Raw genomic sequence first — 18,032 nt, forward strand, 5'->3', positions numbered from 1 at the left:
GACTAAGAAAAGTGCAGGAAGAAGCAAGACATGAGCAGAAAGAACCAACAGAGAAGCAGAAAGAGGCCTTGCTGCAAAGTCATCCTGTGCCCACAACTTTTTCGGACGGTACTGGTGGTAACTGACTCTGACTAACCAGGCCTAGGGCCAGTGCTATGCTAAAAGACACTTAGAATAAAGTGAAAACACCTACATACACTAGGGAACACTATGCTTTGGGGTACTCCTGTGATTAGCATGACCTCGTCTGTAAGGCCCTAGTACATAATAGGGCAGGGGGATTAAAACTTCCTCTTAAAACGCGCTACGGGGCGTTTTAAGTTGGGGAATTAATTCCCCTTCAATCCTAAGGGCCCTCTGGGGGCCAACTAGCCCACCAGGTACCTCCAGTAAGCGCCAGAGGCCTGCGTTGCAGAGAGATGTAAAAAGAGGCCTGGCCTCAGGGCTTGTTTGCACACATGTCACTTCAGGGCCCGCCCCCTTCCCACACCACTGTGCAAAGGCACCCGGTGGTGAGGTATAAGTTGGGGTATTAAGTCCCCTTGAATCGTGAGGGCCCCTAGGGTCCAACTAGCCCACCAGGTACCTCCAGTAAGTGTCACAGAGCTGCATGACAGGTAGGCGTTCCTGACATTCACTACATGTCACAACATCGATAACGCGGCATCGCGATATCATCAAGGATGCCCCATTCCCGTGTTGCGACTGTAAAAGTCGCACAAAGAGCCGATTAACGCTGGTTCCTTACGCCAGATTAATTGCCGACTTAACCATATTGCCCTATGGGGGATGGATTATCATGCTGAATCACCCAAGACATATCAACAAGGACTACCCTATCTCTGAAATGTTATCGCTGGATTACAAGCGATGTTGCAGCATTTCGCCGCTATCACTGGATATTTTATCGCTTTGGAGATAGCTATTGTTGATAACGCGCTACCTCAGCGATAATATCCAGCGATAGCGGGTGATAACTTCAATCGCGCTAAGCGCAATTAGTGATATTTTTCGCGGGGCCTTGTAGATATGCCCCCAAGTTCTTTACATGGACCCGAAACCGGTCCCAGGATGCTTGTTTCTGGTTCGGGGAAGACCTGGCTTGGCAGTTCGGTCTGGACTGTTCCCATGAGGCACAGAGTCAAGGCTGATTTGCATATAGCTGGGTCTGAACTGAGGTGGCGGAGTGAGTTAAAGAATGATGATGGATTCAACGCAGATCTGTGTCTGGGGTTGAGTGTCTGAAAAGTTTCAGCACTCCGTTCATCATCTCCTTGTGTTTGCATATGTGTGACGCAAACCTCTAAGTCAGTTTTTTCAAATCAATGGAAAGCCACTTTGAATGGCTCTGAGTGGCTTAAAAATTCAGGAGTAGTGAAACAGCACAAATAGCTGCATTGTATTACTCAGCCCTGAGTTGGCATTCTATGGGCATTACGTGGGTGCTCCCCCTCTTTTTATGTGTGTTGCAGAATGCAGGACACATACAAAGAGGAATATGCCTCCCAGCACCTCCCTGCACAAAAACAATTCTGAGAGGCATTTTCATCTTTCGATATGTGCTGAAAAATATTTCTCTTCATTCTGCCTGCTCTTGGGAGGTTTAAAGTGTTGGCGCTGCCCGGGGTCTACATCATCTTGTAAAAATCTATGGCTGCTGCTTGGGGAAAAAAACCACTGCAATGCCCATGGAAAGCCTCCTTGACACAGAGTATGGTTGAAATAACACATGTATTGGTTACTTACTTTGAATTAACGCTTCTTTCTTCCATGATGTCTTCAGCATCATCTTTATATGTCCTTTCTCATGACATTGATTGAGTTCTTGTATCAAAATCATGCCTAGAGCCTGCTGTTCCTTTCAATATAGAATAAAGAAAACAATCTAAGTTTGAAAAGAAAAAACCTAATCTGTTCCAACTCTTGGTTGCGCCTTGAGATGGACACGTCTTTACCTTATAACCTGCACATACTGAAGGGACAGAAGTGACAGGGTCTGATGTTAGATGTAAGTTATCTACATATAGGGTCGTTGCACTAGTTCTCCTTCTGCTTTTGTTGCCTTCAAAGGTTTTGCAATCTCTGAAGGACATCGCTGGACTCTCCAGCTCCTAATAAATCCAATTCCGTGGCCAAATTACTTTTCTGCATCAAGTAAGATGAATATTTTCTTATTTCATTCATTTTTCCTATGATTTTCGATAGTAATGTGTTGTTGTTATGACTTGTGCATTTTTTGATTAATCCAACTCTACTTCTTTAATTAGTTTGTGACTTTTCAAAGGAGTTGAAGGATTACTGTTGGCTTCTCTTACCACTGCACTGCACTCCACCATCGCTCCTCCACGGGCAGCTGTTGATTCCGCAAGAAGCGCGTGGACAATCGAAGAGAGACTCTTCTGCTCCAGTACACTTGACGTCACTCATCCACACGGGGAAGACGCCATTTAGAAATATGTCATTTCTTGTTTCTGCTCTGGATGCTGATCCACAGTTGAGTTGTCTACAGACCACCTCAGCATCCTTCATGTCCCAGTCGCTATCACAGACCGTCCCCCAGCGATTCTCGTGTTTGATCTCTACTCTCCCGCGGCAGGCGTCCCCGGAATTCACCAACCGGACAGTATCAGCTTCCCCTGTGAGCAAGTGACCAGAAAGAACAGGTTAGATTGATTGCAAAGGAATCTAATGTGTGAGAACAAATGTTGTCAATTCTCTTGAATATCCATGCGCACCCATTGTTATCTCTTTGTGGCTACTGTGGCATGTGTGCTACCAGATCACACGCAAAAGCTGTGCTCATTATCAACTCTTGAACTCTTTCAGGCTACCCAGCTGACTTCAGGATGAATATATTACCTTTGGGATAGTTTATGATGATGACTCGGTTTACTGACCTGGTGACCAATACCTGACAGAGCCATAGAAAGCATAAAATATGTGTCCTTTTGGGGGAACTCTTCTTGATGAACCCCCAGATTGATCACCTCCCTACAAACATGTTTATGAAAAGCACCTCCCTCGCTCCCTCAACAGACCTGCCAGTAGTTCTAGGTGAATAATTAAAGTCCAGCTCAGAATGTGAAATTGAGTGTATCTGGTGGCCTCAAATAAACTCAGAAATTACAGATTTATGAGGGTTCAGAGGGTGGGATGAGTGATGTTCGTGCAATGGGGTGAGCCGGTCGCTCCACCCGCCGCGTGGCCCATCCTGCGTGTGCCCGGTCCCCGTTTGCCGCCGCCACTGCCAGTAATTGTATCTGCCTCACTATTTGTATTACGCGTCCACTGTTGTGCCCCTGATTTCGTTTCTTCCACTGTTGTGCCTGTATTTGTATTGCGCGTCCACTGTTGTGCCCCTGATATCGTTTCTTCCACTATTGTGCCTGTATTTGTATTACGCGTCCACTGTTGTGCCCCTGATTTCGTTTCTTCCACTGTTGTGCCTGTATTTGTATTACGCGTCCACTGTTGTGCCCCTGATTTCGTTTCTTCCACTGTTGTGCCTGTATTTGTATTGCGCGTCCACTGTTGTGCTCCTGATATCGTTTCTTCCACTGTTGTGCAGGTAATCTGTATTTCTCATCCACTGTTGTGCCCCTGATTGTTTTTTGTGCTCTATCGCCGTTTTTCTCCCGCTGTTCCACCCCAGTCCCTGCTCCCTGCTGCTGCTCCCCCGCGGACCCACCCCCGTTTCCTTCAGTTTCAGCTTCACCGCACCGCTCCCCTCCCCACTCGCCACCCTGCTCCCGCCTCCCAGCTGCTCCTTCCTCCCACTGGATACTTAAGGTGGTGTCCGCGAGGCGGGGAGCTGTGACCTGACCTGACCTGACCTGGTCAGAGCCGGTCGCTCCACCCGCAGCGTGTCCCATCCTGCGTGTGCCCGGTCCCCGTTTGACCCCGCCACTGCCAGTAATTGTATCTGCCTCACTATTTGTATTACGCGTCCACTGTTGTGCCCCTGATTTCGTTTCTTCCACTGTTGTGCCTGTATTTGTATTGCACGTCCACTGTTGTGCCACTGATATCGTTTCTTCCACTGTTGTGCCAGTAATCTGTATTTCTCGTCCACTGTTGTGCCTCTGATTGTTTTTTGTGCTCTATCGCCGTTTTTCTCCCGCTGTTCCACCCCGCTCCCCGCTCCCTGCCGCCCACGGCCCCACCCCCGTTTCCTTCAGCTTCACTGCACCGCTCCCCTCCCCACTCGCCACCCCGCTCCTGCCTCCCAGCTGCTCCTCCCTCGCTCTGCCCCCCACTCAACATTTATGGCAGAGTCCGCACGTACGCGCAGCGTTCATGCGGAGCGGGCGCGCCAAAGGCAAGCCCGTCTGCGCCCGTCAGCGCTTGGACCGCGCCCAGTGCCAGGACCCCTTGTCCCCGCCGATGCAAACCACCCGACGGACCTACGACGATGCAGCCCTCAACGCACTCAATGCCGGCCGGGACCCCGCCTGCTACCGGGCCACCCCGAAACGCACCCACGGACCCTTCACCTGCAAAGCCTGCCGATTCACCTGCCTCTGAACCTGCACCGCACCTGCCAAGCCGAGCACCAGCAACAACCACCTCAAGTGCATCCTGCTCAACACCCGCTCCATCCACAGACACGCCGTGGAACTCTGGAACCTCCTCGACACAACTTCACCAGACGTCGCCTTCCTCACGGAAACCTGAATGAACTCCTCCTCAGCCCCCAAAATCGCCATCACCATCCCGGACGGATACAAGATCACACGGAAGGCATTCATTAGCCGGAGGCTACTCCCTCGAGAGCAAAGGTGGCGCACCATCGAGCGGGAGGCCTTCGCGGTGGTTTGGGCCCTGAAGAAGCTGAGACCCTACCTGTTCGGTACTCACTTCCGGGTCCAAACCGACCACCGACCCCTCCGGTGGCTAATGCAAGTGAGAGGGGAGAACCCCAAACTGCTGCGATGGTCCATCTCTCTCCAAGGGAAGGATTTCACTGTTGAACACCGGCCTGGTGTTGCCCACGCCAACGCAAATGGCCTGTCCCGATTCTTCCGCCTCAGTGAAGAGAACCCCCAAGGGGATGGGTAGGTCTCTTTGCCTTTCAGCTGGGGGGAAGCGTGTTGGACCTGGCCTCGTGGAGTGGTTCCCCCCATTCTTCAGCATCCTGTTAGCGTAGCCCTGCACCCAGAAGCCCCTGGTCATCCTACTCCCTGTACGCCCAAACTCCCTGCACGACCCCGCCAGTCGACGACCAGCCCCGCATGCCCCCGGCCTCCTTCCCGGCTCCGAGCGCCCAGATCCTGCATCACCCTACAGGGCCCCGGCAGCCATTTTCCCGTCCCGAGACCCCTGACTCCTTGGGCCTAGTGCAACCCCGGCCCCAGCGAAACTTAGACTCCAAGGCGCGCCAGTCCCGGCTGGGGGGTAAAGGGGTCCCCGAGTGAGATAAGACAGGGAGTTTTGATTGCCCCTCCGGCCTGAGACTGGTTTCTCTCACACCTCTGGCCTTCCCCTGTGGGCCAGTTTCGATTACACCTATGGCCTCCCCGAGTGCTGGCTCCAGACCCTGCTGGGCGTCTGGGAATCCCCGGACGCATCTTCGAAAGGATCAAAGAGCCAACCGCCAGACCTCTCCAACGACCAGCCCCCAAGGCATGAGACCTCCGCCTGCGAGTGTCCGGACATCAAAGGGCCACTGGACTATATCAAGGCTCACCCAACAACTAGCGGGCAGTTGTATCCTGTACAAGAAAGCCCTGCTGATCTGATCGTGGCTGACCCTTGGGGAGAACTGAACCTCCAAACTCTTTGAGCCCTGCTGACGCTGTCGCGGCTCCTTCTCGTAACACGGAACTGGAAACATCGGAGCCCTGCTGACGCTGTCGCGGCTCGTCCTCGTAAAGACGGAACTAACACCACGGAGCCCTGCTGACCTCATCGCAGCTCGAGCTTGAACCCTAAAGAGACCTTCGTGAAACCTCCTGAGCCCTGCTGACGCTGTCGCGGCTCCTCAAGAACACCTCCGAATCAAGCCCTGCTGACCTCGTCGCGGCTCGAGGAGTACTCTGGTCCGGCTGGACCATCAATGCTACCAACACGACCTGAGCAGACTCGAAGTGAGTGAAGCAGCTAGCACGACTACCATCTTCCGTATCCCCCGGCTCGAGGACTGAGAGCTATGCGCAGGGTACGCTTCGTGCTAGCCTAAAGACTGAGACTGTCCCGCTTCCCTCTTCCCGAATTCCTGAGACTTTACGATCCCTCGATCGCCTGTAATTAAGAGTGCTGAAACCTTTATTTTATTGTTGATAAAAAACCTGAGTATAACCTGGCCCTCTGAGATCGCCCTTCTAACATTGGTGGCAAGCGACGGGATTAGAGCCTACGTCTAGGGATCGTACAGTAAAACGACTGACACACTACCTGAACGAGGAACAACCATGAGCCTCATTGTAACAAGCGAGAAAACCACATTCCAGCAAGAACTTCTGGAAGAGTACACCCACCGGGAACTGAAGCAATTTTGTAAAGATCTCCATATCGCTACCACTGGGTTAAGTACCAAAGAGGACTTCCAAAAAGCCCTACAGCATGGATAGAGGCTGGAGCCCATCTTCCCCCGCCAGAAGGAGACGGTGGAGAGGGAGGGTCACAGACCGAAACCCGCGTTCAAGAAGGTGAGGGAACAGAGTCCCTGACACGGAGTCCCAGCACGGAGAGAGGTCTGTCACCCGAAGAGATGACAGACCGAGAACGCAACCGAAGCCACGAGCTAGAACTGGCACGCGTTAAAATGGAAGGGGAACTCAAGTTGGCTGAGAAGAAACTGGCCATCGAGCAGTTACGACTGCAAGGAGAACTGGAGGAGAAGAAACTCCAGAGAGAACATGAAGGTAAGAGACTCCAGCTGGAGCACGAGCGCGGCCTGAAGGAGATTGAACTAAAGGCCCGGAGTGGAGACAACCGAACATCGGAGAACCGGGAAGCCGTTGCCCCGACGGAACAAAAAGTCCACATCCCCAAAGAGGCAGTAAAAGAGTACTACAAGAACGATGATATCCAGCAATGGTTCAAGGCCTACGAAGTCGCCATGACCTCCCACCGAGTTCCTCAGAAGGATTGGGGAGCCGGGTTGTGGGGTCGATTCCTGAGCGAGGGGAGAGACACCCTGCTCAATCTACCGTCCTCCGAACAAACATCCTACAGCCACATGAAAGAGGCCCTCCTCACAAGATATGGGCTCACCCCAGAGATGTATCGACAACGGTTTAGAGACTGCAAGAAGATCCCCGGCACCACATGGGTAGAATATGTGAATTTCTACAGCCGGGCCTTGGAAGGGTGGATCAAGGGCAGCAAGGTGACCACCATTGAAGGACTCATTGATCTCATCGCCTATGGACACTTATCATCCAATTGCTTTGTGGAACTGAGACAGCACCTTCTGGACAGCAAGTTGGCCGATCCCCGAAAGCTAGCTGTTGAAGCAGACTGCTGGGTGAGCACCAGAGTCCCCCGGGGGCCCGGGGGAGACTATGGCCGAAACGAGCAAGGATCTTCCCGCCAGAGGGGAGGGGGAGGTCAGGGTAGACAGAGGGGGTCCCAGGCAGGGCCCCAACGAAGCCCCCCAGAAACCAGTCCGGAACATCTCCCCCCGCAGTAAGGGCCGGGTTTCCCCCAGCTAGACAAGGACCCAGAATGAGCAACTCCTGCTACAGATGCCAGCAAACAGGGCATTATGCCAGTGACCCCATGTGCCCCATGCTCAAGAAACCCAATGCTGCAAGTCCCCCAGCGCGCCAGCTAGCCACAGTAGCCTTAGAAGAGCAAGAGTTCGAGGACCCAGAAGGGTGGGAACCAGCAGCCATGACCTTAGTCTCCCTGGGTGATAGGAAAATGGTCGCCGGAGCCCCCTTACCAGACAACACGGAAAAATATCGACAGCAGGTGACCATCAACAGGCACCGCATAGGGGCGCTCCGAGACACAGGGGCCAGCATTACTGCAGTAAGGTGTCACCTAGTCACAGAGGACCAAATTGTACCCCACGCCTCCTGCAGAGTGATCTCCGCAGACAATTCAGTCCGCACCTGCCGAATAGCCCAGGTTCCCTTCGAGTGGGGGGGCGTCTCCGGGGAATTACGAGTAGCGGTCCGCACTGACATGCCCGTGGACTGCCTACTTGGTAACAACCTGGAGAGCTCCCCGTGGAAGCAGGTAGAGCGAAGAACTCACCTGGAGATGGTAGGCCTGCCTGAGTGGGCCTGCGTGAACACCCGATCCATGACCGCCCGACTGTCCACCCCCGAGGTGGTGGAACCCGAGAACCCTCGCCCAGTCACTGATGACCCGGAGGGCAGCGGGCAGTCCGAAGTCCCCGAGCCGCCCCCCAATGAGAGCATCGACCCCGACGCAGATCCCCTAAGCCCTGTCGTTGAACAGACCCCGAACTTGGAGGACCTCCCTGAGCTAGCCAAGTGGCGCCAGGAAGGAGGACCTTCCCGAGAAGAGTTCTGCCTGGAGCAGACCTCCTGTCCTTCCCTGGTTGGGCCGCGGCAGCAGGCCGCCGCTCAGGCCGCCGGTGACCAGTTCGGCTCCCACCTTGTCTATTGGGAAAACGGCCTCTTGTACAGTAAACAGAAGACCGCCGAGCTAGGGTCAGCCCGGGTGCTGGTGGTACCCCTTCGCTTCCGCTGCTTCCTCCTGAACCTGGCCCATGATGTGCCCCTGGCGGGACACCTGGGACAGGACAAAATCTACCACCGCCTGGTCACTCACTTTTACTGGCCCGGCATGCGCTCCGATGTGGAGGCCCATTGCAAATCCTGCCCCACATGTCAGGCCAGCAGGAAGAGCGGAGGGAGACGCAAGGCTCCCCTCCAACCCTTCCCCGTGGTCAGTACCCCCTTTGAACGGGTGGGAATAGATATCGTGGGACCTCTCGACCCCCGGACCTCCCTAGGCCACCGATGTATCCTCGTCCTGGTGGACAATGCCACCCGATACCCCGAGGCCATTCCCCTCCGAACGGTGACGGCCCCCGTAGTGGGGCGGGCCCTCATGGGGATCTTCTCCCGGGTGGGATTCCCGCGAGAAGTGGTGAGCGATCAAGGGACGAACCTCATCTCCAAGTACATGAAGTCCCTCTAGCAGCAGTGTTGGGTGACGTACAAGTTCACCACCCCATACCACCCGCAAGGTAACGGCCTGGTTGAGCGATTCAATCGGACCCTCAAGGGAATGATCATGGGTCTCGAAGAGACCCTGAGGCGCAAGTGGGACGTCCTCCTTACCTGTCTCCTGTTTGCGTACCGAGAAGTCCCCCAGAGATCCTTGGGATTTAGCCCCTTCGAGCTGCTCTATGGGCACCCCGTCCGGGGGCCCCTCAGCCTGGTCAAAGAAGGATGGGAAACGGCAGCCCCAGAGCCCCCTCCAGATGTGTTTCGATACATCCTGGCCCTCTGAAATCTGACTCGGAATTTCCGGGAACTGGCCGAAGCAAACCTCGAGGCCAGTCAGGAAGAAATGAAACGCTGGTATCACTAGAATGCCACTCTGGTCGAGTTTCAGCCCGGACAGCAGGTCTGAGTGATGGCCCCCATAGAACCGTGTACCCTACAAAACAAGTGGACAGGGCCCTTCAAGGTGGTAGAACGCAAGAGCCAGGTGACATACCTCATAGGTGTGCAGTCCCCCAGGAACCTCTTGAGGGTCCTTCACGTGAACCGCCTCAAACCCCACTTTGTGCGGTCCGAGTTGAGTCTGCTCCTCGCCACCGACGATGGAGCGGAAGAGGACACGGAGCCCCTCCCCGATCTCCTGTGTGCGAAAGAAAAAGATGGCTCCGTAGAGGGAGTGAGTCTCTCCTCCTCCCTCACCCCCGAGCAGCGCGACGACTGTCGCCAGTTACTAGGACAGTTCTCTGACCTTTTCTCTCTCGTCCCCGGCATCACCAGCTGGTACGTCCACGACGTGGACACCGGGGACCGCCCTCCGGTACGGCACAGAGCCTACCGAGTCCCTGACAGAGTCCGAGCCTGCATCAAGGCCGAAGTCTCCAAGATGCTAGCCCTGGGAGTGGTCGAGGCCTCTGACAGCCCATGGGCCAGCCCCGTGGTCCTGGTTCCGAAGGCGGTCTCCCCCGGCCCTGTTCCCGAGCTGAGGTTCTGTGTGGACTACCAAGGGCTTAATGCAGTCACCAGAACCGACGCCCATCCCATTCCCCGAGCAGACGAGCTCATTGACCGCCTAGGAGCGGCTTGCTATCTCAGCACGTTCGACTTGACCAGCGGATACTGGCAGATCGCCCTCACCGAGGGGGCCAGAGAGAGATCCGCCTTCTCCACCCCGGATGGTCACTACCACTTCCGGGTGATGCCCTTCGGAATGAAAAATGCCCCCGCCACCTTCCAGAGGCTGGTTAACCAGGTACTGGCGGGGTTGGAAGAATTCAGCTCCGCCTATCTCGACGATATCGCGGTGCTCAGCTCCCGCTGGTCCGAGCACCTCCAACACCTCGGGGAGGTGTTGAGGGCCCTGCAGAGGGCGGGCCTCACCATTAAAGCAAGCAAATGCCAAATCGGACAAGGGTCCGTGGTCTATTTGGGGCACCAGGTCGGAAGCGGCCTAGTAGCTCCCCTCCAGCCCAAGATCGATGCTATCGTGGCCTGGGAGGCCCCCACGACACAGACAGAAGAGCGGGCATTCCTAGGGCTCACGGGGTACTACCGAAGATTCATAAAAGGGTACGGCAGCATCGTGGTCCCCCTCACGGAGTTGACCTCCAAAAACCAGCCAAAGAAAGTTAGCTGGAACCCCGCCTGCCAAGAGGCGTTCGAAGCATTGAAAGACGTCATGTGCACTGCCCCAGTACTACAGGCCCCCGACTACTCCCGAGAGTTCCTGGTCCAGACTGACGCGTCCGAACATGGCATCGGAGCGGTCCTGTCCCAGATGAACGAAAAAGGCCTAGACCAGCCCGTGGCATTCATTAGCCGGAGGCTACTCCCTCAAGAGCAAAGGTGGCGCACCATCGAGCGGGAGGCCTTCGCGGTGGTTTGGGCCCTGAAGAAGCTGAGGCCCTACCTGTTCGGTACTCACTTCCGGGTCCAAACCGACCACCGACCCCTCCGGTGGCTAATGCAAGTGAGAGGGGAGAACCCCAAACTGTTGCGATGGTCCATCTCCCTCCAAGGGAAGGATATCACTGTTGAACACCGGCCTGGTGTTGCCCACGCCAACGCAGACGGCCTGTCCCCATTCTTCCGCCTGAGTGAAGAGAACCCCCAAGGGGATGGGTAGTTCTCTTTGCCTTTCAGCTGGGGGGAAGCGTGTTGGACCTGGCCTCATGGCGTGGTTCCCCCCATTCCTCAGCACCCTGTTAGCGTAGCCCTGCACCCAAAAGCCCCTGGTCGTCCTACTCCCTGTACGCCCAAACTCCCTGCACGACTCGCCAGCCGACGACCAGCCCCGCATGCCCCCGGCCTCCTTCCCGGCTCCGAGCGCCCAGATCCTGCTTCACCCTACAGGGCCCCGGCAGCCATTTTCCCTTCCCAAGATCCCTGACTCCTTGGGCCTAGCGCGACCCCGGCCCCAGCGAAACTTAGACTCCAAGGCCCACCAGTCCCGGCTGGGGGGTAAAGGGGTCCCCGAGTGACATAAGACAGGGAGTTTCGATTGCCCTTCCGGCCTCCCCTGAGAGACTGGTTTTTCTCACACCTCTGGCCTTCCCCTGTGGGCCGGTTTCGATCACACCTATGGCCTCCCCGAGTGCTGGCTCCAGACCCTGTTGGGCATCTGGGAATACCAACCGCCGGACCTCTCCAGCGACCAGCCCCCAAGGCATGAGACCTCCGCCTGCGAGGGTCCGGACATCAAAGGGCCACTGGACTATATCAAGGCTCACCCAACAATTAGCGGGCAGTTGTATCCTGGACAAGAAAGCCCTGCTGATCTGATTGCGGATGACCCTTGGGGAGAACTGAACCTCCGAACACTTTGAGCCTGCTGACGCTGTCGCGGCTCCTTCTCGTAACACGGAACTGGAAACATCGGAGACCTGCTGACCCTGTCGCGGCTCGTCCTCGTAAAGACGGAACTAACACCATGGAGCCCTGCTGACCTCGTCGCGGCTCGAGCTTGAACCCTATAGAGACCTTCGTGAAACCTCCTGAGCCCTGCTGACGCTGTCGCGGCTCCTCAAGAACACCTCCGGATCGAGCCCTGCTGACCTCGTCGCGGCTGGAGGAGTACTCTGGTCTGGCTGGACCATCAACGCTACCAACACGACCTGAACCGACTCGAAGTGAGTGAAGCAGCTAGCACGACTACCATCTTCCGTATCCCCCGGCTCGAGGATTGAGAACTGTGCGCAGGGTATGCTTCGTGCTAGCCTAAAGACTGAGACTGTCCCGCTTCCCTCTTCCCGAATTCCTGAGACTTTATGATCCCTCGATCGACTGTAAATAAGAGTGCTGAAACCTTTCTTTTATTGTTGATAAAGAACTTGTTACTTAAAACCTACGGTGTGGTGTGAGCTCAGTGTGTACGATCCTAGGTTCTAAGTCCTCCCCGGCGGGGATCTCACGTTAAGACTCGGCAGTACTGGTGAGAGAGGTGGATCCCGGGGTGGTCGGGTGAGTATTATCTGGCCATCTGAGATCACCCCTTCTAACAACCACCCTGCTGGACAACCTCGCCAACCTCGGACTCAAGCAACTGGTGAACACCCCCACCCACTATGCCGGCCACACGCTTGACCCCGTCTTCTCCTCCAGCAAGCACATCTCCTTCAGCCACTCCACCGGACTTCATTGGACGGACCACAGCTGCATCCACTTCAGCTTCAGAAGAACCACGACCCACCACCACCCGCAACAGGTTCCTCGCAGGAGCTGGAACAAGATCACCGCCGACCAGCTCACCACCTCCCTCAGCCAGAACCCTCCGGCCAGCACAAAGGACCCCAACAAAGCAGCCAGCAACCTCACACAGTGGATCACCAACTGCGCTGACAACCTCGCACCACTGAAGACCCCTCCAGCAGACCTGGCATCAAGAAAGCCTCCTGGTTCACCGACGAACTCAAGAGCTCCAAGAAGAACTGCAGTACCCTCGAGAAAGCCTGGAGCAACAACCAGACCACAGACAACATGACTGCCCTCAAGCACGCCACCCACAAACACCACCAGCTGATCCGCACCACCAAGAAGACAGCATTCAAGGAACGACTGGACAACAACGCCCACAACAGCAAGGAACTCTTCAGCATCGTCAAAGAGCTCTCCAACCCCAGTGCTGGAAACAACAATATCACTCCCTCGCAAGACCTCTGCTACTCACTCGCCTCGTTCTTTCACAGCAAGATCGCCGACATACACAGCAGCTTCAGAGCACAGACCACGCACCCAACCACAGAGCCAACGCCCCCCACTACCACCCTCCGAGCCTGGACCCCGGTCAGCACCGAAGACACCACCCGCGTGATGAACACCATCCACTCTGGATCACCAACCGACCCCTGCCCCACCACGTCTTCAACAAAGCCGACTCCATCATCGCACCCCAACTCCGGGACATCATCAACACCTCCTTCAACACCGCCAGCTTCCCGGAGAGCTGGAAGCACGCCGAGCTCAGCGCCCTCCTGAAGAAACCAACAGCGGACCCCACCGACCTCAAGAACTACCGTCTCATCTCGCTCCTCCCTTTTCCTGCCAAGGTCATTGAGAAGACCGTCAACAGACAGCTGGCCGCCTTCCTCGAGACGAACGGATCCCTCGACCACTCGCAATCCGTCTTCCGAACCAACCACAGCACCGAGACCGCCCTCATCGCAGCCACAGACGACATCAGATCCCTGCTCGACAACGGGGAAACAGCGGTCCTCATCCTCCTGGACCTCTCCGCAGCGTTCGACACGGTCTGCCACCGCACCCTAGTGCAGCGCCTCAACAACATCGGAATCCAAGAGAAGGCACTGGAGTGGATCATCCCGTTCCTCACTGGAAGAAGCCAGAGGGTCCGCCACCCCCCGTTCAGATCCAAGGCCAGCAAAGTCATCTGCGGCGTACCACAAGGATCATCACTCAGCCCCACCCTCTTCAATGTCTACATGAGCCCCCTCGCAGCCATCGCACGCCAACACAACCTCAACATCATCTCCTACACTGACGACACCCAGCTGATCCTCTCCCTCACCAACAACCCCGCCACCGCCAGAACCAGCCTACACGAAGGGATGAAAGACGTCGCTGAGTGGATGAAGAACAGCCGCCTGAAACTGAACTCAGACAAGACGGAAGTCCTCATCCTGGGATTATCGCCCTCCACCTGGGACGACTCCTGGTGGCCCCCTGCCCTGGGCACCGCTCCAAAGCCAACGGACCACGCACGCAACCTGGGCTTCATTCTGGACTCCTCCCTCTCGATGACCAGACAAGTCAACACTGTCTCGTCGTCGTGCTTCAACATCCTGCATATGCTCCGAAAGATCTTCCGGTGGATCCCCACCGAAACCAGGAAGACGGTCACCCAGGCACTTGTCACCAGCCGACTGGTCAACGGAAACACCCTCTACGCCGGAACCAAAGCCAAACTTCAGAAAAGACTCCAACGAATCCAGAACGCCTCCGCACGACTCATCCTGGACATCCCCCGACACAGCCACATCTCCGGACACCTGAGAGACCTGCACTGGCTCCCCGTCAGCAAGAGGATCAAGTTCAGACTCCTCACCCACGCACTCAAGGCTCTCCACGACCTGGGCCCCAGGTACCTCAACAACCGCCTGACCTTCTACACTCCCACCCGCCAGCTACGATCCACCAGCCTCGCCGCCGTTCCACGCATCCGCAGAGCCACCAACAGAGGAATGTCCTTCACCTACCTGCCGGCCAAGACCTGGAACTCCCTCCCCATCCACCTCCGGCTGACCCAGGACCATCTATCCTTCAGGAAGCAACTCAAGACCTAGCTCTTCAAGCAGTAGCAGACCCCCCCCCCCCAGCGCCTTGAAACCCCTCCGGGTGAGTAGCGCGCTATACAAATGCTATGATTGATTGATTGATTAATTAAGAGCCCTGCTGAGATGACGGAGACCCCCCTCTGCCATCACAAGAGGTGACCCCACCCACCTTATCTAGAGCTCCGTGCCTGCCCGGCAGGGAGATCTGGGCATCCAGTGGCTCCACCAGAGCAGGGGATGCCCCCAATGCTGACATGGCCAGTGCATCCTTTAACCCTCTCAGCATGTATTCAGTGCTCCCATCTACACTCCCAACGCAGAGTTTATATGCGGCCTTGTTGTACTCTATCCCAGGGAATGCCAAATCAGTCAAAGTTGCCCCACCTTAGACGAGGTATCCCTGACATGTTTTACTTTTTATGAAACTTGGGGCAGAAACCATCTGTTTATTAGCACCTTACTGCATGTGCAGGCTCTTAAACATGGCTGCCATTTTGGTTAACATTAATTAAGTGACATATTCTGCTTTTGTGTGAGTCTGCCTTAAGTTCATGAAGGGGCAGATTTACAAACCACTCGCAACACATTTATGCCGCTGTTGTGACTTATTTATAATGTGACACATCTAGGGAGATGCGTCATGTTGTAAAGCCCTGCACCACATTAAACCTGAGTCAGGCCACCATATCCTCTGTTTTGACTTACATCTTCAACACTCAGTATATGATACCAGGTCCTATATTTTTGTTTGGCCTTGCCGTCCATTCACCAATCACTTTCCCCACACCCCTGGAGTCACTTCATGTTTAGTTCCCACTTTCTTCCAAATGAGATCTCCAACCCTGCTGGGAGATCAATCACTTAGCACCCTGAACCTGTGGTGCGACTCGTCTGGGTCACACAGTTACACAGTGTGCGTCAATTGTGATATGCTTTATGAAATACACTCATATGTTAAGAGTCCTGTGTCTGCCATTTCCAGTCCTGAAGAAGTCTGGGGTTTACACCCCAAAAACGAAACATGTGTTGGCTGGATTTTGTGATGTTTCTGGAATAAAAAGGGAACAAAAGAACATTTGCATTGAGACTAGACTTGTTTGGCTTTCTACTTTGGATCAGATTTTCCAAACCACACAAACATGTGTGCACAGCATTTGACTGATTTGCATTTCGGACCTTGTGGTTCTCATTGGAGGGTTTTAGGGGTTTCTCCCTCACCTGTTGCACCGTTTCACTACTGTACTAATTGACAAATAATGACACACGGCAGGTGCTGTAATTTAGTGTGTTAATTAATACCCCCTTCTGGTTACATAAATTCTAATTACACCAGAGTAACCAGACTAATTTCAGTAATTACGCATTACCTTGTGATGCAAAATGACCCACATTATGCTATTACTCTTGCTTGAGTAATAAAAAGTGATTTGGGAAAGAATTCCTGCTGCAGAAGCACAGGAACAACAAACTAAGAAAGAGCGAGTAGTTGTTGGCTACAGCTCTACGTGCCCTGTAGCATATTAGCACAAAATTCATTCACTGGCCCATTTTTAATGCAAGGATACATTTTAAACTAAGAAAATTGCTCCAAATGCTGGATTAAGCTTCTCTCATTATTGACATTTTCGTGTTCCGCGGAACTCGCGAAAATGTCAAAACTTTTGCAATCTGCCACAAAATGGAGGTTTTTTCTTGCTCACGCTCTAAAAACGCATTCTCGCGCGCGCGGTAGCGACTTACGGGTCCCTGCGTTTGCCGACGAGTTTTGCTATCAGTTCGCGTGCGCCATAAGATGTTGGATTGTTGGTAGCCGGTCGCCCTGTCCCATGTGAGTTTGCTATCAGGAACACGTTATTCAAGACCCCGAAAAGGAAATAAGCATGTCGAGCGGGCGAGACAAGTGAAAATAAGATGGCAACTGCATGGGCAAGTTGGCGAGACATTTTTAAACGCGATCACGCCGAAAATATCGCGAACAAGTGGGGGGGGGAACGTCAGTGTCTTCACGATATTTCTGCCTGTTTGAGGAGTTTTTTGACATTTTCGCAATAGTTTGCGAAAGTGAATTTCACAAATTCCACCCACCCCTAATTATTATGCACAATTTCAAGTAATTTTGCAGAAATTAGAGAGAATTACGGCACATATGCCTACCCCTGCTTGTAACAGGCGTAGATGTATCGTTTAATTTCTACCATGAACTCTTAGGAGGGACAATTAGCCATCTCCTTGCTCCCCCTCCCCCCACGTTTCTATCGGATCATGAAAGGTGACATAGTGGTCAACCCAGACAAGAAAACAAAAACACCCCAACTCCCAATCCCTGATGGGGCCACAGAACTTGCCTCTAAATGTAGTAAGCATGGGAAACACTTTTTGATTTCCTGTTTAGGCATCCCTGTGTCTTCACCCATTTCAATGTCAATGAAATGTCCCCATCCACATGAAACAGAGTTTTATTAAATTCAGAGCAGTTTGTTATCGGCAATAGTACAGAGCTCACCTGATTTAACCAGGCATGACTCTGTGGTTGAGAAAGAAAAGGGGAACAGTAAACAAAAACAAACAGTATCCTGAAGTCATATGATCTGTTCAACGGCCATAGAAGTAAGATTGGTCCCCCTCTAAAGGCTGCCATGGAATCCTTGGCTTCTGTTACATCCTCTCCTGAAGGGAAAGCCTCTTTGTCACTTGGTGGCCTCACTTCAGGGCTATATTGTGATTCTTCTTCCTCTTCTTTTGCTGTCCTCTTGTGGTTTTCTCTGAGGTGGATTTATTGCACATTCTCCTAAATGATGTATGACTGTCCTTCTGGGTTTGTCATCCAGCATCGGAGTCCAGATGGTCATTTGGTCAATGCTCCCCTTTGGACTCAAGCCAAGTCTAGACCTCACTTGGGGTGGTGAAGTATCTAGTGATACTGCCACCCAGTATGCGGAGCTTGGCCAAGAGCATCAATGAAAAGCGTAAGTTTAGTTGTTGTCATCTTTCTTGAACTCCAGGGACAATTTGTGTCTCTTTCTGGACCTCAGTCCAGCCGCGGCCCATGCAGGTAAGAGCGATGGGGAGGTGGGGCCCTGTAGAGGGATTTTTAACG

At 54.0% G+C, this 18,032-nt stretch overlaps 1 protein-coding gene across 3 annotated transcripts in view; it reads right to left on the reverse strand.

Annotated features, from left to right (window-relative positions):
- Window positions 1-18,032, reverse strand: part of LOC144824365 (CD5 antigen-like) — a 1,020,628-nt gene that overhangs the window by 362,319 nt on the left and 640,277 nt on the right. For all 3 annotated transcript variants that reach the window (XM_078683477.1, XM_078683476.1, XM_078683475.1), the window contains exon 5: window positions 2,316-2,636. In XM_078683477.1, coding sequence (XP_078539603.1) covers window positions 2,316-2,636 — 321 coding nt within the window. The remainder of the gene's footprint in view (window positions 1-2,315; window positions 2,637-18,032) is intronic.

This window comes from Lissotriton helveticus, chromosome 3_1, assembly GCF_964261635.1.
Source record: "Lissotriton helveticus chromosome 3_1, aLisHel1.1, whole genome shotgun sequence".
Classification (NCBI taxonomy): domain Eukaryota; kingdom Metazoa; phylum Chordata; class Amphibia; order Caudata; family Salamandridae; genus Lissotriton; species Lissotriton helveticus.